General features: G+C 42.5%; 1 protein-coding gene across 2 annotated transcripts in view; it reads right to left on the bottom strand.

Annotated features, from left to right (window-relative positions):
• LOC144783023 (cytochrome P450 2G1-like) overlaps nucleotides 1–25681 on the bottom strand; it is a 278934-nt gene that overhangs the window by 95044 nt on the left and 158209 nt on the right. For both annotated transcript variants that reach the window (XM_078662211.1, XM_078662212.1), the window contains exon 5: nucleotides 25200–25360. In XM_078662211.1, the coding sequence (XP_078518337.1) occupies nucleotides 25200–25360 (161 nt within the window). The remainder of the gene's footprint in view (nucleotides 1–25199; nucleotides 25361–25681) is intronic.

Genomic DNA, 25681 nt, shown 5'->3' with positions numbered 1-25681 from the left:
TGAACGTGCTGCACACAAGAGTGGAGATGACACAGTTTCAGTGGGAAATAATTTTGCAGAGGAGGTTGTGAAGTACTGTGCTCTTCCGTTTGGTACATTAGGAACACTTGAAAAATCTAAATGTGTATTGGAAAATGTCAATAGTTTCTTGTCAATGTCAGCACAATCACTTGAGGATTGAGAGAACTGCAAAATGGAGTGCAGGAGGATAAAAAGAAAAGATAAGAGAAAGCCGGAAGTTCAAAGGGCAATAATGCGGTTTGGATGTCAAGTGAGTCACACTGCCTGATTCCGTGTTGTTGCTAATGGCAAAATACTTTCATGGGACTACAACTATGGATCGTGATGGTCTATTGTCAATCTTTAACAAATATTGTTTCAAGAAAATTGCAGAGATACTCTGTCAGAGATGTGCCACTGGTAAAAGGATAAACATCAGTAGGAAGACAAATGGACTATGAGTCACATAGTATAATCAAAAGGTAATTTCACAAGATTACAAATCGATTTTATATCGGTGCCCCCTTGTAACAATCTAAGATATATTTTGGTAAATTTCTGTGTTTCTTCTAATTGGATAGAGGCTAACTCAAGCTGCAGGTGAGATTCACTAACTGTAGCCAAGCTTTTATTAAGGTAAATTGACTCCTAGATTTGATTTACCAACTTCTTTAGAGTGAGCTAGAGCAACTAATGTTAACTATTAAATCATGAGAGTCCTTTGTACGGCACTGTAGGTGGAACAGAATTTCCATTGTGAATATTATACAGAAGCATTAGGAAATGTAGATAGGGTCAATGGTAACTTGAAAGCAAAGATGACTAAAGTGTGTCGACAGCATTAAAATGGTCAAATGTCCTTTCCTTAGTTCTGTTGAGTCTGTGGAGCGCCCCCAAAATTAAAACAGGCTTTTCTAACTCAAAAGTCCTAATGGAGCAGGCTATGAAGCTTTTCTGTATTCCTTTAGCTGTACTTATGAATAATACTGATGATCTGGATCTGGATTACTGCAAAGGTTTGGATGATCTGGTGTGTTCTATCTCTCACCAGGTGAATTTGGCCTCACCTTCAACAAGTGAAAAATTCATCAATGGCCTAAAGAATGCACATTAAATTGTGGTGCGAAAACATGGTAAAAAAAACTTTTCTTTATAGGCTCACTGGAAAGGCCCTTAACAAGTGACCTTGGTGATGAATATTGCTGCAATGTCTGAGGGTTTTCCATTTTGGATCCACACATTTTACAGAAAGAGATTGAAGACTGCGGATGGAGAATTGTTGAAATACATCACTAATTCACAAAGGCAAACTTGAGTTTTCTACCTGGATTCAGAGGGCAGGGAACAAAGGTTCAGGAAGAACAAATACAACAACCACATAATAAAACTTAAAAAACTCATACTCTGAAAACCCGAAAAGCAACTCATGGTGTTCCAGTTGTATGTTGTGCCTGTTGTAAAACAAAGGACGATGAAAATGAAGCAAGTGGAACAATTTGAGTGAAGATGGAAGATTGGTGCTATCTTATTGGCCTAAAGAAGTGAGAGAAGGAAAAAGACGGTTGCACAGACTTGACATTTTAAACAAAAATGGAGAAAAGTAAATTGAATTAGCAATATATCTGAATGACAAAGATTCTGAAAAGCCATGAAATAGAATCATGTTATGCCTTATGTATCCAGCAGAAGATAGTTTTGTGTTTCCATTGAACTGTGTGAAATTAATTGCTAATTCATATGCACTTATTTGCTAGTATCAACGTATTTTGAAAACTGAAATTAATTACACAAACTTTTTTTTAAACAATTCTTTATTGAGATATTTTAACATTATTAACAACCATCCCCCCAACCCCCCCACCCTCCCATACAGGCATGTCACTCTATATATACATAGTCAGGTGTATCCATAGTATTATACATGTAACTTAATATTTCAATCATATTCATCACAGTTTCAAAGGTACACATTTTGATCAGGGACGTTCTATCTATCGTGTAAGGGGATCCCAAATTTCTAATCCCTTCCTTTTCTTTTTCAGTCCCCTCCTACTATAGATAGCTATCTCTAGGCTGTGTGTTGCTAGCAGTCGTGCCCGCCATTGTTGGAAAGTCGGTGGGTTCGGGTCTAGCCAGGCCGATGCCAGACATATTCTGTAAACAGTCATTGAAACGAATAAGAGCCCTTTCATTCCGTTCGGTCGGATGTCCCCATCTGCTCCTAGAATTATTTCAACTGTTGAGATTTCTATTCTTGAATCAAAGATTTCTGATAGAAATGTAGAGATCTCCCGTCTAATAGGGCTAAGTGTACCGCATGTAGCGAACATGTGTATTATATCTGCTTCATGTAGCGTGCATCGTGGGCACTCCGTACCTTTGCCCGTGCTCCACTTGGCTATTTTATTAGGTGTATAATTCAATTGAAAGTATGTCTTGTAATACTGGGCTTGCAATTTGGTTGACATTATTAATGATTGGAGAGTTCAAATGCCCTCTGAATTGAGCCCTCAGTTGTGTCTAGCTTGTTCTGCCATTTTTGGGTATGTTTATCCAGATCATCAGGAAGTTCGGAAACTAAGTTAATATATATTTCCCCAATTTTAACTGTAGTGTTTTAGTTAACTGATTCAATTGTCTGGATTCTCTGGAATGTTGCTCTTCCACCCCCCTTTTTCTTTAAAAAATCTCTAATTTGTAAATATTTAAAGAAGTCTCAATGTTCTAAACCTAATTCACATTTGAACTCTTCGAATGATTTAAAACCTGTTGGGGCATAAAAGGAGCCACATCGAGTGATTCCCAATCTGACCCATCTCTTCATACATGCATCAGTGAAAATCTCTGGAAGGTTGTTATTTCTAAGGAGAGTCGTATAGTAGGAGAACCTTCCAATCCCAAGAAGTTTACGTACATGATTCCATGCGGTATAAATGCCGGTTAATGTTTTAAAACGAACTTTCTTGAAATGACAATTGTATGTCAATCGCCACAGATGTTCTACCGCTTCATTACCGAGAATAAGTTCTTGCGGAGTTGGAACGCCCCCCCCCCCCCTTGTCCAAGGTCCCTATTTGGGCCCAGTAGGCACGGCGAGGTCTCCTCTCTCTTTCGGGAGGGTGATATATCTATAGGTTCTTCATGACCATTTATATCCCCATATGAAGCAAGAGAATATTTAGTCTATCTCTTTAAAGATCTGTGGGTCCAAATTTAAACGTATAGTTCTAAAAAAGTATAGAAATCTGGGGAAAAATAACATTGTAAAAACGTTACATCTCCCTATTATGGTTAGATGTAGATTATGCAATCTGCTAAGGCTTTTTTCCATTTGTTTCATGACTGGGTCCATATTGATGTTTACCAATTTATCTAAATTAGAGGTGATGTTTACTCCCAAATACGTTGCGTTTTCCACTATCCTAACGTCATTATAGGTGCTTTTATTATTAATGATTATCTGGGTTTTATCTTGGTTTAGTTTATAGCCAGAGATCTCTCCAAAATGACTGGTTCCTCTTCCATTACTTTAACTGCTTCACTTGGATTGCTTGTAACAATTGCGATATCGTCCGCGTACGCTAGGGTCTTAGTGTCTCCATTTGGGGTTTTAATAGGTGTTATGGCCAAATTGGTTTCTAGTCTATGGATAAACGGATCTATAAATATAGCGAATAATAGGGGGGAACATGGACACCCCTGCCTTGTCCCTCTGGTCACGTTGATGTTATCTGACATTTCCCCATTAATCATAACCACGGCTTCCGGGTTGACATATAGCATACGAACAGCATTTATAAATTGTTCCCCAATTCCACTCTTTGACATAGCCGTCCATATATATTGCCAGGAGACCCTATCAAAAGCCTTCTCTGCATCTGATAATATAAGTGCCATAGGGTCTCATGTAACTTCTGCCATGTCAAAGAGTGTAATTACCCTCTGAACATGGTCAGTGGTAGATCTACCTGGGACGAATCCATGTTGTCGGGTTGAAATGATTTTATGTATGACTGGTGCTAGTCGGCTAGCTAACAATTTAGAGTAGAGTTTAGAATCACTGTTTATTAGTGTGATTGGGTGGTAGGCCCCTAATTCTGTAGGGTCTTTATTTTTCTTTGGAAAAACCACAATTTTGGCACGAGCCCAAGATCCCGGTGGCCGCACTCCTTGGAAAACATGAGTCATTAGATCGGTTAGAATTCTTTGCAATGGCTTGTGAAATTTAGCATAAAATTCTATGGGTATTCCATCTAACCCGGCTGCTTTTCCGGGGGATAGACTGTTTATTGATAGAAGAATTTCTACGCATTGGGGTATTTATGCCAGGCTGTCTTGATCTGCTTGTGGGAGCTGATTCATCATAGCTAGATCTAGATATGCCTCAATTCTTTCCTGGTTTTTGCTAGTTTCTGTGTATAGGTCCTGATAGTAGTTCTGAAAAGCTTCCCTTATCTCTTTGGAGTCTTGCCTAAGGCCGTTATTAGGATCTTTGATCTCTTTAATCGTGTTAGCCATATTCTGTTGTCTCGTTCGGACTGCAAGATGATGTCCTACTTGTTCACTTAATTCGTATACTTTCTCCTTATTCAATGTGGCTTTGCATATTGCTTTTCCAGGGGAAACATCCTTTACAACACAACTTTTACCACGCAGTGCTTTTACATCGCAACTTTTACAACTTAAACCATTACAACGCATTGCGCTGGGGGGCGCTCTAGGATAGGGAATAGATTTAATTTACTATCCAACACCTTCCCTAGTATCCACGGGGACTGGAGTTGAAATAGTAAATTAAACTATTCACTATCCAGCACCCCAAAGCGCTATGCGTTGTAATGGTATGCGTTGTAAAAACTGCGATGTAAAAGCATATGTTGTAATGTCATACATCCCTTTTCCAGTGAAGATCCCTACTATTTTGTTCCTTGTTATGGCTACATCTCGTAAAGCCCCTTCAATATTCAGGCCCCCCTGGACTGCTCTTATAAGTCCTTCCTCAGCTGTTGCTAATTTCTCCTGCAATATTTTCATATTTTGTTTCGACTCCTGGTTGCTTTTAATCGAGAATCAGAGGGTTTCTCCCCTAATTCCTGCCTTAAGTGTATCCCAAACCACTTCCAATGGTGCGCTTCTCAAGTTGTCCTCTAGGAATTCTGGTATTCATTCATCCATAAGTTGACAGTACTTTACATTTACTAGTAGAACCCTTTCGAATGTCCATCTATTGTGGTCCTGTTGTATCCCCTCGGTGTCAATACTTAAGATTAGGGGATTGTGGTCTGACAGGACCCGGGGCAATCTATCTATAAGACACTTGGATATGATAGTATAGGAGGCAAGTACATAGTCTAGCCTAGCAAGCTTAGAATGTGGGTGAGAAAAGAAAGTAAAACCTGGATTATTGGGGTGTTTAGACTGCCAACAATCCGACGTCCTGTGTGTATTACATAATTCCTGGAATGCTCTAAATACCCTTGGTTTCCTCCCCTGGTATACAAAATTGTGCCCCGGCCACCAGTCAGATGGTAGATTCAGGTTAAGATCGCCGCATACAATCATTGGGAGCGACCAGTGTACTAATTCATTAGAGATAAATTCCAGCAGGTCTGGATCATCCGTAATGCACCCATATATAGACAAGATAGTTTCTTTTTTCCCTGTGCCATACTGGCATTCAGTGATTGCCCATCGCCCTAACTTGTCGGCAGCTGATCTCATGAATTGAAGCCCCCCACCTCCTGCCAATATGACCACCCCTTGTGTTTTAGTTGCCTGTGTTGTAGCTATGATCAATCTGTATCCGAGAGTTTTCATGAGATGCAGTTGGGACCCCTCTACATGAGTCTCCTGGAGACATACAATATTAGCCCCCATTGCTCTGAGACCTATTGCGGTTCTCTGTCTTTTCTTCAGATCGTTGAGACCACAGATATTAATGGATAATATTCTTTACTTAGCCATTCATGATTTTTGGATCCTGACCCACTTTAACTTTGGTGCTTTACCCATTCTGATAGACATCCCCCTATTTGAATGTCCGATCTGTTGTGTAGTTGTAGTTTTCGCCCTGACTATGGCTTCCATCCTTATTCCGTGCATGTTTGTTCGGCCCCCCGCCCCACTCCACCTCCCTTCTGTGGCAATCAGGCTACATCCTGAGCCTGTGTGACAGCGTCTGGATCATCCACTCTCCCACCCCCCCTCCGCGCCCCGTCACCCCATCCCCCCATCCTGTTTTCGACCCCTACAGTGAGATTTAGAATAAAAAGAAAGAGTATCCCCTGAAGGAGAGAAGAAGAAGGAAAAAAGGAGAAAGAACCCCCCTCGAAAATTAGAAAAAATAACTCATCATACTCATCAAAAATATAGTTACTGATACAAAGTATAATGCCCTTAATTACCAACAATAATCTCATTCCGGTATTGCCTGTAACCTCTCTAACCATTGATTGAGATTACTAGATCCTTTGATTTGTCCAGACCCTAATGTCACTCCTATTGTCCCACCCGGCTCCTCAAAAAAGGATCACATTCCCTGAGCTATAGAGCTGGCCTAACCGGGTTTCTTCCCGCCTGCTAGAATTTCATCAAGCAGCTTCTGGGCTTGTGTTTCTGAAGAAAAGTACAAAATCCGTCCTTGGTGAACATTTTTCAGTTTAGCGGGATTTTGTAGATAAGGCGCAGCCCTGGCTTTTTGAAAAGGGGTGATGAGTTGTCTAAGCCTCCATCTTCTTTCAACTGTGGCGTGTGCAAAGTCTGGCTTAGCAAATTACGTAAAGTTTTCTCCTTTTCTTTTCATATTAGGTCTGGCCAGATCATAGACTGCCTGTCGGGGCAAGAAATTCCCAAAGTAGATTAAAATCACCCGTGGGTAGCCTTGTGCATTTGTTTGTCGCTTTAGAATTGAAAGAGGGAATCTATACACCCGCTGCACTTCCTTATCCCAGTCCCAGTGTGCTAATTCCGGCAATGAATTTTTCAGGAGATTTATTGTGAACCCCCTTATGTCATTTCCCTTGATATTTTCTGGGATTCCGAGCAGTCTTAGGTTGTTCCGCCGTTGCCTATTTTTGGCCTCCTCCAGGTTCCACATGACATCCTTTAGCGTATTGTCTTGGGAGGATGCTTGCTCTTTTAATGTATCCACTGTGGTCTCTAGGTCCTCCGTGCGCTTCTCCGCCATGCCCAGTCTATCCCCAATTTCTGTACAGGTTTTTACCAATTTTGCGCATGGTACCCTGAAGTTTTTTTGTGGCCATTCTGGCTTGTCGATTCTCGCTTTTGATGTCATCATGAATGGTCTTTAATGATTGAAATATCATATCCAGGGAAGGGTCCGGGAGTTCGTTGTGGTGTTTTCTTGGTTCTTCCTGCCCCCCCTAATGAGTTTTGGGTGTTCTGTCTTCTGTGTTTGGACAACCGTAGCCCACAACCTGTGTGGCCGAGTAATCCCACCCCAGTTCATCTTCGTTGTCTGGCTCATCTATGTTTCTCCTGTTTTTGTTCTTCCCCCCTCTCTGGTCTGACCCTCTCTTAGTTCTCTTTTGTGTTCTCTTCTCTTCCTGTTGACTGCAGTTACTCGTGGAGGTGTTGTCATCTTCCATTTCTTCACTGTTGCTAGAGAGCTCAGACCCGGAGTCAGCTGAGTCCTCGTTCATGGAGTAGAAATGTTCCATGGAGTCGGGGGATAGATACCCTGCATCGTGGGTCTTTTTTGGGGGGGGGATTGCCCCTTCCGTTTCCCTACCAGATTGTGTAGTTACACATGGTACCTTGCCATGGGTCTCTGGGGCAGCAGGGTTCCGCTCTGGTTCTCCTTTATCGGGGTTGCCGTGGACGTTGGTTTGAGGGTCAGTGAGGGGTACCTCGGGGCTTTCTATCATGGTCTTCTCATTGCATGACCCCCAAGAGGGCCTTCCTCTGGCGTCTGTCCTGGGGGAAGGTAATCGGGGAGGATTTGGGAGTTCTCTGGGCACAAAGGCTCGTGGCTAACCCCTGACGTCTCCAGGGCCCCAGGTTCCTTATTACCCTCACGGGGGGAAAACAAACTTGTAATAGGTAATTGTTTTTATTTTTTCCCTTGCCCCCCCAATCCTCTCTGCAAGTACCTTTAGGCTTGTTCTTTCCATTCTTTTGGTGCTTTTGACTAGGTCTGTTTTTTCTCTCCCCTTCTCCCCTTTGGCTCCTTTCCCTGTACATTATCCATATGTTTAGGCTCTGGTCTGGCCTCCTGGACGCCCTTGTTGTCCTTGGGGTCGATCTCCCTCCAAGAATCCGAGAATGTGTTTGCCCTTGTCCTGCCGCATCCTTAATTACATAACATTTAAAAATATATATATTTTTCTATTTTGGCACTTTGTTTAGTGATTTCGTTTTTGAAAGTTTTTATAGAAAGAGGATGGCTACTATCTGTACCCTCAATACAATCCCTTGGGACATGCCTCTGAAGATTCAATGTTTCATCTACAGTGATGCTATAAGAGATAGAAGACTAAAACATAGAAATGTTTCTGTTGGGAATTTTACAGGAAATACATATGTTAATTTGCTTACAGAAGGAGAGAACTGAAGCAAGTCTTATGAGAGTGAAACATGGGTTTGATCAAGTGCTTATGGATATATTTGATGTGTTGATCCCTCCTATTGGTGTTGCTGTGAATGATGTGAAAATTCAAATGTTTTCTACTTTAGTGGATCATTTGGCTGCAAATACTGTAGGTGCATTAATTAAAATTAATGAAAACTTGGTAGCCATTCATGCCATAGTTGTGCAAAATAGAATTGCTTTGTATGTTTTACTTGTGAAAGAAGATGGTGTGTGCTGCATAATAAAGGTCCAGCAATATTGTACACCTGTGCCCAATATTAGCATGTTAATTAATAAGTATATTAATAATTTAAATAACGTTTCTGATTAAGCTAAAACCTTGTGAGAGATTGGTTCATGGGAAATAATTGGTTCAGGGGTGGCCTTAGGCATGTGCAAGCTGTGCACCTGCACAGGCCCCGACCACATCCTAGTGGTCGGGGCTGCACGCTCTGGGCTCCATAAAAACAGCACTGGAGCGAATGCGCAGCGGGCGAGCGCAGCGGGCACGCCGGCGGCGCCCCAAGCCCGTCTGCGCCCGTCCGCGCCAAGGATGCGCCCAGCGCCAGTTATGCTGCCCGTTTTGAACTCAGAGTGACTGATCATCAACTATCTGGCCCCCCATACACGAGAGAGACGCTCTTACAGATTGGTAAGCTGCATGCAGGCAAGGGGACATTTAGGCTGTTGCACACGGCCCACCCACGAGCAGATTTCCTTGTTGATAATCTTCTGAAGTGTGGGCTTCTGAATGTGAGGTCTTTGCCAAAGCATAGCATAGAGATTCAGCTGATGATAGAGACACAGGAGCTTGATGTCCTGTTTATGACGGAAACGTGGACTCGCTCCGATTGTCTGGTTGATCCCGGCTGGGCTTGCCCTTCCGGTTTTAAATTCTTACATCTCCCTAGGTCTAATGGGAGGGGCGGGGAGGGGGGGGTAGGGGTCATCTTTAAAGGAACTTGTAGAATTGACTCCATTGACATGGACCCGGCTGAAGGAAAGGAACTGCTGGGTCTATCCATCCGGAGCCGTTCCGGGACAATGTTTACTGGTGTCCTATTTTATAGACCTCCAGGGGCTTTTAGCATTCAGCAGCAGCAATCGCTATTGGCTACCCTGACCAATATGGCAGCTTCCCACCACAAGTTGGTTATTCTGGGGGACTTCAACCTTTGGCGTAACGGCTCCCTTGACTTGGGTCTATTAAACCTGCTTCAGTCTTGTGAAAGCTTTGGCCTTTATCAACAGGTCACAGAAGCTACTCATAAAGCGGGGCACCTTCTGGATCTGGTGTTCGCTGTCCCCGGCCTGCTGGCTATGGGGGAAACCCTGCCTATGGACTGGACAGACCATTCCCTCGTCAAATTTATTGTAAATATTAAAGGTGGTCACACTAGGGCTCCACCGGCTATCAAGGAATTTCTGTGCAGAGACTGGAAGGCTCTTGCCCGTTTGAAGTCCTCTGACGTGGTGTTTAATGTGAGAGAGTGCTTTGTTCTGGATAAGCAAGTTGAGGAGAACTATGCCTCACTTTGCTCGGGGATCACGGCTGTGCTGGATTCTCATGCCCCCCTAAAAACACTCAGGCACAAGGGGAATATCTCTGCCCCCTGGTTCAATGACACGCTGAAAAGCTTGAAGCAGGGTTGTAAACAAGCAGAGAGAAGATGGAGGCGTGAATATGAGGAAGCAACTAGGGCGCAATGGAAAAACAAAGTCTTGGAATATAAGAGTCTGATTAGGAAATCTAAGGTGGACTATTATTCCTCTTTGATTTGCAATGCTACTAATAGCTCTAGGAGTATTTTCAATATACTAAATAGCCTTACTAATCCTGAGTGCTCTAAGAACGCCATTGTCCCGTCTCAAGAACTTTGTGAGAATCTTGCCAAATTCTTCAAGGATAAAATTGAGTTAATTATTGAGGATTTGGAGGATTCTCCAGAGATCGGTTACCCCCTGGACACCAGACTTGGGGCTCCGGTGGATGGGACTGACGAGCCAGCCTGGTCGCAGGGGGAACCATTACTAGAGTTCCCACTCCTCACGGAAGACGCATTTAGTAGGCTGGCAAGGGGGATTTCCTCCGGTTCTCCTTTGGACCCCATGCCTCACAAGATTTGGAAGGAGGATGAAGAGGAATTATTTCCCATCCTCCGTCTGATCTGTAACCAATCTCTTGCCACTGGCATCGTCCCAGCTCAGTGGAAGCAGGCGGTGATATCTCCTCTGTTGAAAAAGCCCTCTTTAGACCCGGAATGCTCCAAGAACTATAGACCCATTTCCCTATTGCCTTTCCCAGCCAAAATTGTCGAGCGCCTGGTCAGTGCTACCCTTTCCAAACATCTGGAACAGCATCACCTACTAGAGGACGACCAATTTGGCTTCCGGCCGGCTCATGGGACCGAAATAGCTTTGGTCACCGCCGTGGACGAGCTTCAGAGGCGTGCAGACAGGGGACAGGCAGCGTTTCTGATCCTGCTTGACATGTCTGCCGCCTTTGACACGGTCAACCATGGGATCCTGCTGGACCGTCTATCTGATGCTGGGGTGAGAGGTAGCGCCCTGATGTGGCTTTGGTCATTTCTGCAGGATAGGCAGAAGGCGGTGTCCTTACCCCCCTTTCAATCGGCGTTCTCTCAGGTGCCTCATGGGGTTCCACAGGGATCAGCAATCAGTCCCATCCTTTTTAATCTATATTTTGGACCTTTGATCACGCTAATTAAAGCTTATAAGATCAAGATTGTAAACTGTGCTGACGATACGCAGATGATCCTCTCCTTTGAGGGAGAGGAATCGACACCTGTGGAGGTATTCCACAACTGTCTGTGGGATACGTCACATTGGCTAAAGAATAATTCCCTTCAGTTCAATGCTGGGAAGACGGAGGTGCTTTTTAGCGCCGGGAATAGGACCCCCCGCCCGTTTCCAGAAAACATTTGGCCTCCTGAGACAGCGAATATAGTACGGCCTGGGGAATCAGTCCGTAACTTAGGGGTTATGCTTGATCAGAAGCTTAGCATGGAGAGACTCATGTCAAAAAAACGACCGCCTGCTGCTTTGCTATTCTGCGGTCCCTGCGGAAAATCCTGCCACTTTTACCATCTCAGGCACGTGCTCAAGTGGCAAGGTGCACAATCCTCAGTAGGCTGGATTATTGTAATGCCCTACTGTTGGAATCCCCTGGTTTTCTGTTGGATCGGCTCCAAAGAATGCAATCAGCGGCTGCCAGGTTGGTGCTGGGGCTTCCTAGAAGAGCACATGGGCTAGCTGCCCTAGCGAAACTGCACTGGCTACCTCTGAGACAGAGGGTACAATTCAAGGCCCTTTGCCTGGCTTTCAGGGCCCTCCATGGAACTGGCCCTGTTTCCCTGCAATCGAAATTCACTTGGTATACACCAACCAGGCGGCTTCGATCCTCAGCGGCTAGGCTGGTGATGGTGCCTAGATTTAGGATGGTTAGAGCAGGGGGTAGATCCTTTGAGGTAGCCGCTGCCAAACTATGGAAGCTGCTCCCGTTCGAGATTAGGCAAACCAGGGAACTTCTCCCTTTTAGGAGAAAGATCAAAACCTGGCTGTTTCCTAAGTAATTGTACTGCTCTGTCACGTCTGGCCCGATACTCGCCCGCCCTTTTGAGCCAGTCAGCGCCAGGATGCCTGCAAGGTGACAGTGCGCTTTATAAGTTAAATAAATAAATAAATAAATAAATAAACAGGGTCGCCAAACTCCAGGGGCCGCCACGCCAATATATATCCTTAATATATTAATCCTCTGAGGAAGGATACATATTTGCGTGGCGGTCCCAGGCAGGGATTTGGCGGCCTCCGGCTCTGTTCCACTTCCAAACACCCTAACCTCCCCCACCCCCTCCTCACTGGCCTACGCGCCTGCATTCCTCCTGGTTCCTGATTGGCGCCCGGACCCCCTCTTCTGGGGCCCCGACCTACGCTCCCTGCCCAGGGCCGCCATGAGCCTAGAGCCGCCCCTGATTTGTTCAGGGCTCAGTACGATTCCAAAGGGAACTGCAAGGACTGGTAAATGGTTTGGTGATGTGGGTGGCAGATTATTAAAAAAGGATACTAACCACCACTATAATATTTTTTCTTATTCTTAGTTGTTTATTTAGTCTAATCATTTTTTTAGAAGTTATCTGTTTTAAGGAATTATTTGAAATGCGATTATAAAAAATAGACAATGACTAGAAAATGAAAGAGGGCAGATATTGCAATTGATTACATTAAATCTTGATTTTACCATGAAATGAAGGTCTTTGAGAAGACAAAGTAGAAGAAACCAAAATTGATGGATGAATTGTTGCAGAATAGAGTAATGCAGTTTGTGATTAATTACCGACAAAGTTTAGTTAGTTAGAAATTAATGTTTACGTATGTGTGTTTTAGTAAGCCTAACTAGTCAGCAAATTCATTTTACTGGGCCTTTGATTGTTTGCATTGACATTTTAGATTTGCTGAAGAAATGTGGGTTTTAAAACTGCATGAACAAGTGTGTTATGTGTATGTTTCTCGTCTGTGTTTTTCCTTTTTATAAAATAGTTGAAATGGGATTCATTTCATAGTGCTGTTTTCTTGTAATGAATAAAATGTATTTATCTGTGTGCCTTAGGAGGAAGCCATGGCAGGATGTTTTTGTATGTTGCAATATTCAGGGCTGGTGTTGCCCAAGCCACAACTGTATCTTCAATCATTTTTAAATGGCTTATTATTTGTTTTGCTTCAACAATGCAATGTCATTCCCCTTGTTTGTAGGGTAAAGAGTGCTTTACATGTGCCCATGATTTAGACATTCCCTAAAAAACTTATTCAGCAAAGTTCTTCAATGCTGATTGGTATGCCATGTATCTTTGTTAGTACAGCTCTATGATAGCACTTCATGCCATGTACTGTGCATTGTTTTTTTTACTTCTCTGCAACTAAAAATGTGCCATTTGTGGGATGTGTGTCAGCTATTTTGCTCTGGAGGCAGACTCTATGATAGTCTGCTTATTGGATTTATGCTTAAGGACTTTTCTTTGACTTGCCACAGACATTTCTATGACTTTCTATCTCTTTTCTCAAAGGCTGACGGCATGTTGATCCTCTTGTTGATTACTCTCCTTTGACTTTCTATCTGAGCAGATTTCTGTTACCTCTTTATTGAATTATATTTTTATTTCTTTCTTTATTCTTCATTTCGGTTGGTGGACCATAAACGAATGTACACAGATATATACAGACTGTATAAAACAGATAAAAAGGCTAAAACTCATAATAAAAACAGTTTTAGATAAAAATACCATTTAAGTAAAAACTCTTTAAGAAATGTCATCTGTGCCCACCACATACAGCTTAAAAAACGGGATACAGCATAAACAATTTGGAGTTTTCTTTGCAGTGACGTGTGCCGAGATTCCTAAACAATTGGATCTGTCATCTGTGTCTGATTATGTGGTATCCCGGGCAAAAGAAAAATACATGGAGTTCTGTCTTCTCTCCCAAACTACAAGCTGGCCACCCCAGAAAGGTTCTACTGGACCATTTATTAGTGAATGTGTGCAGGGGGGAATTGCCTGTACAGTTTCCTGGCTAGTGCTGGTTGTATTTCATCGAGGCATGGCTCTATATTATACATGTCCTGTGCTGCCAGGAAATTAACTATAAGTGATCCACTGGTGGAGTTTTCATGGAGTTTGGCAAGTTCCCCCCCCCCCATAGCTGCAAACTAGCTGCTTGCGCGTAATTGCCACACAGGCTGATTCCGGGTTGTACCATAAGTTGTCTTAACCAATGATACTAAGACCTACCCTGATGTGTGAAAACCAAGCCAGCTTACTTATGCCAGGGAGTCTCAGAAGTTCTAGGAGCTCAGACCTGTACTCTGCCAGTTCGGGTGTCGGCCATAGGCGCCGCCAAAATAGTAGAGGTCTGCAACCAATTTCCTCTGCGATGGGTCTCACCCCTAGATCCAAACGCAGTGGAACTCGTGGGGAGCTCACCGGTAGGCTGAATAGCTGCCTGAGAAAACTGTTCTCTGTCTTGATAATGGACCTGGCGTGTACAAAGCAGCACTCCTGAGTTGAGTTTTATAGATCTCTATAACTGGGCTTACAGGCTTATGAATATAGTTTCTATAAAACTTGACCAGGCCACCAGTGGTCTGGGCCAATTTAAGGCTTGACTTGCCTGTTTGGGGCCCCTGGGCCATATTTTCAGTTAAAGTAAGACCCAAGTAGTCAAAGACGGATACCCGCTCCAGGGGAATACCATTCATGTACGGTTTGGGGGGGTTTATCTACCAGGGTTGAAGACCATATATTTAGTATTTTGTATGTTGTTATCGAGCTCCCTATTCCTACAGAACTCACAAAACCCATCTAGTATTCTCTGAATTCCCATGGGAGATTTAGAGAGGAGTAGGGTGTTGTCTGCAAACATGATTGCCGGAATTGGCTTGTGTGCTAACTTCGGGAGCATCTATGTAGTACCGTTCGCTCAACGCACTTACCAGTCCATTGATGTAGATACAGAACAAGGTAGGGGCGAGCACACAGCCCTGTCTAACTCCTCTGTTAATGGGAATGGGCAACATAAATCCCCCCTTCTTCCTATACCGAATTTGGGCATAGTTCCCAGTATGTAGCCTTCTCAGTATGTTAAAAAAATAGTGGGTATTCCTTGTTCGGTCAACACAGAGCATCTCTGGGAACCAGGTCAAAAGCACTTTTGAGGTCTACAAAGACCAGATACAAGCTACCGCCTTCTAAATACACTGATTTCCAATAGAGAAGTTGGCGCCTAAAGATCTGTTCTACAGTTGATGTTTTTTCTCTAAACCCAGCTTGCCAGGGCCTTATGTTCCTTCAGCCAGGATTTCAGGTGATCCAGTAGGAATCTAGCAAAAAACATTTTGTGATATGTCAATCAGACTGATCAGTCTGTAATTAGTAGGTAATAGAGGGGATCTCTTTTTGTGTACCAGGAGGATCTCGGCTCCTGCCCAAGTAGCAGGGAGTGCCATCCCTAGCAAGATGGCATTATAGACCACCAATAGATAGGGTTCAGCCCGGAAAAGATCCCCTGGTATCTTGTCCAAGCCAGCTGCTTTGCCGGGAACTATTCTACTTAGGGCTTTGGTAACTTCTGCCAGGGTAATCTCTGAGGGAACTAGATTAGAATTAAAGGGTGGCAAAGTAGCTAGGGTCTGGCTACCAGCCTCAACCTCATGTGAAGCGTGAAGGGCCAGAAAGTGCACTTTCCAGCTGTCGGCAGCTATGTTTGGCTCAAGAGCTGCCTTCCCTTTGCTACTACCTGTGGACAGAATGTTCCAAAATGTTTTCATGTCTTTCGCCACAAGAGCCAATTTCAGACTTTTCCATTGATCCATTTCCCATGCCGTTTTTGCAAGTGAGATGATGACTTTGTAAGAGGTCCTGCTGTTTTTACTTTGTAGTTACACTTAGATTTTATGGCCTCAATCAGGGCCTTCTTTGCCACCCGACAGTTACCATTGAACCATGTCTGCTTCAGCTTCATCCCACGCCCCCGGATACACACTGGCCAAAACACATCCACCAACTTGGCATTTATGCGCTCATTGATCTTAGCAACACCTGCAAGGGATGCAGCGATAACTACTGACTTTAAATGCTCTGCCAAATCCTCAAGATTGGGAATGATAGCTTTGAAAAGAAGGGCCATCGTTTTGGGCTATTTTTCTATCCATACCCACCTGACTTTTCGTCTGTCATTTGTGAGTGTCAATCTGTTGTCAATTGTAGAAGCTAGGTCTGGGGTTCCCCTGATGGTTGGCAAAGACAGTTTGAGTATTAAGGCGTTGTGGTCGCTATCATGACATGGCCTGACAGCGAAGTCCACAACCCTGCCCCACATCCTGGTTTCTACTAGGATGTACTCTATAATAGAAGAGTGGCCAACTCTATTATAGGAGTGCACTTCGGGAGAATCAGAACTGGTTTGGCCATTGCAGGCTTGCAGGGAGTACTTTAAAGTAAGTGCTTTAATTTGGAGAGCCAACGGTGTCCAGGCCCTAATCGGGGGAGTATTGAACTCAGGGATGGCCCACAATTCATCCTCCTTGGTAACAGGTATGCCATTGAGATCTTTCCTAGGCTCGAATTGGCAGTTTAGGTCACCCCACAGAACCACCACAGCGTTGTTAGAAAAACTAGAAATCAGACCATCTAACTTCTTTTTCCATCTGTAATAATTATAAATATTAGATAAACTTTTATGATTTTGACTTAGAATATTGTTCTTTTGCACCTTCTATTTTTCATCCGTACCTTCTTTCTTTCGTACCTTCTGTCTTTATTTCGTACATACTTTCTTTTTCCTTCGTACCTTCTTTCTATCTTTCTTTCTTTTGTACCTTCTTTCTCATTCTTACCTTCTGTCTTCTCTTTCTTACCTTCTTTCTTTTCTACCTTCTTTCTTTCTTACCTTCTTTCTTTCTTACCTTTTTTCTTTCTTACTTTCTTTCATATCTTGTTTCATTTGTACTTTTTTCTTTTGTACCTTCTTTCTCATGTACCTTCTTACCTTCTTTCTTTCAGTGCTTCTTTCTTTCTTTTATTCTTTCTTTTATTCTTACCTTGTTGCTCTTACTTACCTTCTTTTCACCTTGTTGCCTTCTTGCTCATCTTCTTACCATCTTTCTCTTTCTTACTTTCTTTCTCACCTTCTTACATTCTTCTTACCGTGTTTCTTTTTCTTACCTTCTTTCTCACCTTCTTAAGTTCTTTCTTAACTTCTTACTTTCTTTCTTTCTTTTGTACCTTCTTTCTTTCTTTCTTCCATACCTTCTTTCTTTCTATCATACCATCTTTCTCTTTCTTTTTTCTTATGTACCTTCTTTCTTTCAAAACTTCTTCTCTCTTTCTTAACTTCTTTCTCTCTTTCTTATCTCCTTACCTTCTTTCTCTTTCTTTCTTTCTTTCTCTTTCTTACCTTCTTAATTTCTCTTTCTTAACTTCTATTTTCTCTTTCTTACCTTCTTTCTTTCTTTTTTCCTTCGTACCTTCTTTCTTTCTTTTTCCTTCGTACCTTCTTTCTTTCGTATCTTCTTTATTACCTTCTTTCTCACCTTCTTTCTCTTTCTTACATTCTTACATTCTTTCTTTCTTACCTTCCTTTTTTTCTCTTTCTAACCTTCTTTTTTCTTTCTTACCTTCCTTCTTTCTTTCTTTCTTTCTTTCTTACCTTCTTTCTTTCTCTTTCATACCATCTTTCTTTCCTTTTTTCCTTTTTTCCTTTCTTACCTTCTTTTCTTTTTCATTTTTACTTTCTTATCTTCTTTCTCTTTCTTCCTTTCTTTTTTTCTCTTTCTTAACTTCTTTCTTTCTCTTTCTTACCTTTTTTTTCTTTCTTACCTTCTCTTTCTTTCTTACCTTCTCTTTCTTTTTTCTTTCCTTCCTTCCTTCTTTCTTTCATTTTTTCTTTCTTTCTTACCTTTTTGCTTTCTTTTTTTCTCCACAACTCTGTCCTTCCTCCTATCTTCTCTCTTCCTTTATCTACCATTGCTATTCCTTCTTGCTTATTTATGCCTTTATTTTCAAATTGTTTCCATCTTTTTTATTCTTGTACTATTTTGTTTCTTAAAACTATTTCTATTTTTATTGATCTCTTTCTTTTTCAGTTTTCCTTTGTCTTTTCTTTTGTTCTTCCCCCAAGTATCCTCCTTCTCTCCTTTCATCCTTCATTCTTTCTTTTCCTTTGGCTCTTCCTTCCTGTCTTCCAGTTTCTTCTCTCTTTCCATTTCCTTCCTTTTCTCTCTCCTCTTTGCTTTTTCTTTCTGCGCTTTCTCCCTCACACCCTAATTTCCACCCTCTAACCTTCTGCATCAACAGGGGTCAAATGTCTGGGTATGTGTCTGCTAAAGTGCCGCTGATTCCTTTGACATGGAGATTGGTTTTTACTGTCTATGGGTGCAAAATTAGATGTTTTTTGGTAAAGTAAAACACATGACAATCTTGCTGGGGTATAGAGAATGTGAAAGGAAAGGCTGTAGGATGCCATTTCGTTCTTAGGCACAAGTAAATACCTGTAAATGAACTGTACACATATTTCAGACTATATCAGCAGTTGGGAAAACAGGAATGATTCTGAAGTGTAATGGAAACACAGATTTTTATAGGATCAAATCAAGACACTTAACTTACTAGTGTGCAAGTGATAAATATTAGATTAAACTCGATTTTCATGCATTATCATTAATATGCTGTATTGTTGCATCAGTATTACTGTACATCTGTGAACATTTAGCAGCCATTTCACTCTGTGCCGAGTGTAAATAACAGTGAACTATCACATCATGCTTTAGTAATTTATTATTTGCCACAGTGTGCTCCATACTACACCCTTACCACTCTTGCTTAATATATTTTCTACACTTGTTCTTTGAGTAGTACATGGATTTTACATAGCAGCTCTTACTCCATTGATATACCATTGATGGCACCATCCCCACATACAAAAAAATTAGTTCTAGCACCACTGTCGTTCATGGTTATTTAGACTGCTCTCTGCCCCCACACCAGTGTGCTGAAGTTGCATTTTTGCCATATACATACATTGTATTTATGAAGTTTTGTAGCATACAGAAGAGCCTCCAAAAACCTAAGCAAAGTTAGCACCTAACTGGCGGAGTGTGTATGACACCCTTGCTCTGTGCTTTGAGTAAAATAGCAGACCTATTGAGAAAGAGTTAGGAAAACAGTCCAAAATAGAAGCAGGATCAGGCAGCCAGGCTCCCAGTCTCTCATTCTCATTCACACAGGAGCCAAGAGGGAAAAAAAGGGTAACTACGGGATGGCCCTCCACTCAACAGACATTAATCTACAGAATCCCTGTACCCTAGACCTTGGCTAGCAATGATCTAATTGGCGTTTAAACATCTATGAACTGGAAACGTACAATATCTACATCCAGTTCTATACCCCCTCTATATATAGCCGGGTGTATTATATCTATGCCTATGCCGTCCAAATCAAACCACTGTTTGTATATGGAGAAGGAGATTCCAGGAGGAATTCAACTCGACACGTCCACTAAGAATCAACTGATGTATGCTCCACTGAGACATTACATCCACCCACACTCAATATCAATGAAAAAATGCAAAAAATGTGTGGCGAAAAAGAATGACACCTCACGGGCGAACAACTCTTGGGGCAACTGGCAGATGTTACCGATTCATAGCCCCTTTCTCATCATCTGTTGTCATTCCTTTTCAAAGAAAAAGAGAAAGAGTGTCCACAACAAAACCATAAGTGTTAAGAATAAAACTAAAACAGGTGCAAGAAAGGAGCTCTAGGAATCACTCCCTGATGTGACGCAATAAGTGATTAAAATCAACAGACACACCAATGACACAACTTTTATTCCTAAATTTGGTGTGTACTGGTGAAATAAAAAAGGCTGGTAGCTTAATTTCGCATACCAATACCTGTAGTCAACATGTTTCACTGCCTTTTTACTTTATGGCAGATTCATCAGGGCTCACCACTCGGTCACTGCACCAGTGTTGGACATCATATCTCTGGGAACTGTCGAGTTGAAAAACACAACCTGAGTTAAAACCACCTGAGGACACCACTCCTAGCTCCCTCAAAATATTTGCATCATTCATATGGAAAGAAACTTCATTAAAAACAGGGGAGTAAAATTACCCTTATCCAGCCGCGTCATCTCATACCGGCTGGTAAGGGATAGCTCTCAATACATGCTGTTTCAGCGCTTGAGATACACCTCCTGTCGATCGTCGCATCAATCTGAAAGTAATAAAACACTTTCAAAACTGCAAAGCACTCATCAAATGCACACACTAACACTGCCCACTCAGTAACCACCCTGATGGACTCATATTTACCTTTAAAATATCCACTCTGGCTCTTACAGTGCTCGCATTGCATAGTTCAAGCACCGTACTGACTCTACTCCATGTGTTTACATTCTCTATATTTGTACAGTGACCTAATAATTGGTCCCAAACTTACAGCCACTGTATACACTGCTGTTTCCCTCTCTGTCCGCATTGTGTCTACTGACCTGCTGCAGCCTGCTGCTCTCTAAAATATGCCCACAGACCCGCATATGCCATTGTAGATGAACCGCTTGTAAGCGTGTTTAAAACAACAGCCCGCCGCCGTCCAAAGGCAATATAACGTCGTTGTAAGTAGTGCAATAATGCGCGTGTTTAAACAACCGCGGCACATGTTCTCAAACAGCATTGACCCCCTTCTCCTCACCGTACAGTCAACTCAATCACGTAGTGAATCAACCCAGGAACGAAACGGTTAGCATGCCTCCACTATTTAAAGGAAGTTAGTTTTCCGTACAGAACCGGGGCTACCCATCGTCATGTGTTCAAAACATCACGTGATCTTCCAAAACTCCGTAGGCGCCATCTTAGAGTGTCCAGAAAGCCTTATAGCAGCATTTCAAATCACTGTAGATGATTTAGCAATATGTGCAAAGTTGTCCCAGTCAACCAATGTGATAGACATCAGAGATACAAATACCCGGCAGCATTCAGACTGCTCGCCGTCACGTGGTCAGCGCATTACACATGATCTTCTAAGTCTCTATCGGCGCCATCTTGGAATGTCAGGATGGCCATATAAATCCATTTTAATTCACTGTGGATGATTTCCCAATCTCTAGGGAGGTTTCACAGCGTGTGCACAACAGAGATGGAAATACTGCCACAACCTGTCATCGCCTGTACTCTGGCATTTAAGTACAAACACAAAGCAAAACAAATCCTGGGTCAATAAATGCATTGTACACAGGCTCTATTTAGTGTGTCCAGTCTGGCTACAATAAAAAATTTTAATGCAATGACACAATGGGTGGTCTGACAAAAAATGCTAGGCCAGGTTAAAAACACTCGGCCAACCACTGGGATGGATTAGAGACGCTCAGCCAACCACTCTGGTGGACACAGAAGCACAAAAAAAATCTCTGATGTTTATCACATTGGTTGGCTGAGCACCTCGAACCCACTAGAGTGGTTGGCTGAGTGTTTTTAACCTAGCCTAAGTATTCTCTAGTGGTCCACTTATTGTGCTAACGGATCGATTTGTCTTTTGAAGCCAGATTAGACACACCAAACAGAGCCTCTATATATTGCACTTATTTACCTAAGTTTTTTGGTATGTTGTTTGTACTTAAAATCCAGAGAATATGATAAGACTGGATTTGGCATTTGTTCTATTTCGGTTGTGCGCAACTGGGACAACTTTGCACATATTGCTAAATCATCTACAGTGATTTGAAATGCTGCTATAAGGCTTTCTGGACACTCCAAGATGGCGCCCACGGAGTTTTGGAAGATCACGTGATGTTTTGAACACGTGACGATGGGTGGCCCCGGTTCTCTACGGAAAACTAACTTCCTTTAAATAGTGGAGGCATGCTAACCGTTTTGTTCCTGGGTTGATTCACTACGTGATTGAGTTGACTGTTAGGTGAGGAGAAGGGGGTCAATGCTGTTTGAGAACATGTGCCGCGGTTGTTTAAACACGCGCATTATTACAATGGCGTTATATTGCCTTTGGACGTCGGCTGGCTGTTGTTTTAAACGCGCATACAAGCGGTTCATCTACAATGGCATATGCGGGTCTGTGGGCATATTTTAGAGAGCAGCAGGCTGCAGCAGGTCAGTAGACACAATGCGGACAGAGAGGGAAACAGCAGTGTATACAGTGGCTGTAATTTTGGGACCAATTATTAGGTCACTGTGCAAATATAGAGAATGTAAACACATGGAGTAGAGTCACTATGGTGCTTGAACTATGCAATGCGAGCACTGTAAGAGTCAGATTGGATATTTTAAAGGTAAATATGAGTTCATCAGGGTGGTTACTGAGTGGGCAGTGTTAGTGTGTGCATTTGAAGAGTGCTTTGCAGTTTTGAAAGTGTTTTATTACTTTCAGATTGATGCGACGATCGACAGGAGGTCTATCTCAAGCGCTGAAACCTTATGTATTGAGAACTATCCCTTACCAGCCGGTATGAGATGACGTGGCTGGATAAGGGTAATTTTACTCCCCTGTTTTTAATGAAGTTTCTTTCCATATGAATGATGCAAATATTTTGAGGGAGCTAGGAGTGGTGTCCTTAGGTGGTTTTAACTCAGGTTGTGTTTTTCAACTCAACAGTTCCCAGAGATATGATGTCCAACACTGGTGCAGTGACCGAGTGGTGAGCCCTGACGAATCTGCCATAAAGTAAAAAGGCAGTGAAACATGTTGGCTACAGGTATTGGTATGCGAAATTAAGCTACCAGCCTTTTTTATTTCACCAGTACACAATAAATTTAGGAATAAAAGTTGTGTCATTGGTGTGACTGTTGATTTCTGTATTGCGTCACATCAGGGAGTGATTCCTTGAGCTCCTTTCTTGCACCTGTTTTAGTTTTATTCTTAACACTTATGGTTTTGTTGTGGACACTCTTTCTCTTTTTTTTTGAAAAGGAATGACAACCGATGATGAGAAAGGGGCTATGAATCGGTAACATCTGCTAGTTGCCCTGAGGGTTGTTCGCCCGTGATGTGTCATTCTTTTTCGCCACACATTTTTTGCATTTTTTCATTGATATTGAGTGTGGGTGGATGTACTGTCTCAGTGGAGCATACATCAGTTGATTCTTAGTGGACGTGTCGAGTTGAATTCCTCCTGGAATCTCCTTCTTCATATACAAACAGCAGTTTGATTTGGACGGCATAGGCATAGATATAATACACCCGGCTACATATAGAGGGGGTATAGAACTGGATGTAGATATTGTACTTTTCCAGTTAATATATGTTTAAACTCCTATTAGATAATTGCTAGCCAAGGTCCAGGGATTCTGTAGATTAATCCCAGTCTCTCCTTGCCAATCACAATGCTGTCATACAGCAGCGTTTTATTGGTCTGAGTGCCATGGTTCGCGCTCAGAGAGGGACTGGGAGGTTGGGAATGTTCTACACTCAGGCTATACTACAAACTGGCCTGGGTGGAGTACATGCAAAGTGCGCATGACTGTTTGGCAGGCCCAAGACGGCCGGTCAAACCATCGTGCACACTTATGGTGGGTGCAGCAACCATTATTCCCTCTACTGGCGTCACAGAGCCCAGCCCTGCCCTAACATTGTTCTTAAAGCCAGATGAAAAATAAAATGATTACAACGTTCTCTAATTATCATTTTATTTTTACTTTACTCTGCTCTTAGAGCAGTGGGGTGATGCTCCTCCGTCTTAGCGTAGGGGCCACTCTAGGATCAGGGTGCTGCAGCAGCCATGTATCCGGAGGAGCCACACATTAAAATCACCCAATCAGTAAAGTGCTTGCCTTCATGATGCAGTGTGCAAGTAACACACACCAAAATTAGATGCATACCTTGGTGGATGTCAACAAATCCACGGGTAAAAAGGTACATGGAAGATTAGTGAAATCACGCCTTCAGGTTCAGGTGTAATCCAAATGGAAAACAGCAGTTGCCTTTAGTGTTTTCAAGCTCTGCTGGCAACGAAACATGCACTACCTCTATTTAATGTGTGTGCTATGGACCCCGAAATGAAACACATAGATCCCTTCAGTGCAGGTACAACACTGAAAACGGGATCCTAGTAAGTCCCCTGGTGCTGTTCTCGCAATGTCACTTACAGAAATTGCATGGACATATTTGAGTTCATTCCTTTTGCAAGTTTTTTCTATGTAAGCATTTTCTCATGTAGATTTACCTTGTGAGTTACTAGATAAAGTAGACAAAGAAATAAAAGCTGCGTGAGATAATGTATTACTTTGAAAAAGTTGTAAAAAGAGGTCCTCGTGATAAAGCAATGTGAAAACTAGTCCTTCAGAAATATGTGCTTTATGTGAAGTTGTGTAGATTTTGGTTTGGACTGGCGCATCTAGAGGTTTTCTGGATAAGGGCAAGTATTATTTTATATGAACACCTCCCCTCATGTATCATGCAGGAAACCTCTAGTTCAAGAAAAGCCCAAAAATACTACGTAACCTTAGCCACCCGTTCGTATTAGCAAATTAAATGAACAACTTGTTACTCTAAAGTGTTATGTTTAATGTACCCAACACTGCTGCCTAATGGAGGACAAAGGGTTGTCAGCTCATACCTCGTGAAATAGCGACTGCTCGTGTGCAGCTAATTCCTTTATGTAACCTATAACAGTGTGTAGAAAACGTGTGTCAGAAGTGTAACATTCTTATTCATGCCTTCATACTCCTGGGAATGTGCTCAAGTGTCCGAACACTACCCCTATGTTTGTATACCTATGGTAATCTAGTGCATACATCTATTTGTGCTGCTAAACTGCTAACACTTAGGGGCAGATTTATGTCGGACTTGCGCCACGTTTACGCAGCCGTTGCGTCACGCAACGGCGGCATAAATGTGGCGCATCCCTGCGACCCATTTACCACGTGACGCATCTAGGCAGATGCGCATTGCAAATGCGGCGCACCATGGGTGGCGGAGCTGCGGAGCACAATAACTGTGGATGCGCCAGTTATTGTAAATCTGCCCCCAAATGTATCCAGTTGCAATGGAGAATATTATTGAAGATTAGGAAGAATATTATTTACCTGTCCCCAGAAGGTGCTCATCCCGTGAAAGCAGGCGTTTGATGTGTGTATCACAGAGAGGAACTCTGGATCCGTGTAATCATAGCGTTTTCCAAACATAATAGAGAAGACAATGTTGGTGCTGACAGCCCCGAAGAGATCTTTGGGGTTAAGTTGAGAACCTAGTGCAAAAAGACGATATAGTTATTGCAGGGCTTTGTATTTTTTTTCATATTTCATATTACAAATTAACATGTGGGTGTTAACTTCGCTATTAGTGAGCACAAGATGGCGCAAAGCTATATATCAGACTGTGGTGGGTGGTACACCAGCCCGCTGGGTCAGTGGAGGCTAATGCTTTTTGTTCCAAGGGGAAGCATCACCCATTTAATATAGAGATCCCCTTCACAATATTGGAGATCAATAAGCCTTCACTGCAACCGCCTCTGAGGAGGTTAGGCAGAATCTTGCACAGTTTGCCAAGCAGGTGCCATGTTTATGGT

Source organism: Lissotriton helveticus, chromosome 9 (genome assembly GCF_964261635.1).
Source record: "Lissotriton helveticus chromosome 9, aLisHel1.1, whole genome shotgun sequence".
In the NCBI taxonomy this organism is placed as follows: domain Eukaryota; kingdom Metazoa; phylum Chordata; class Amphibia; order Caudata; family Salamandridae; genus Lissotriton; species Lissotriton helveticus.
This window is presented reverse-complemented; position numbering and strand designations above follow the sequence as displayed.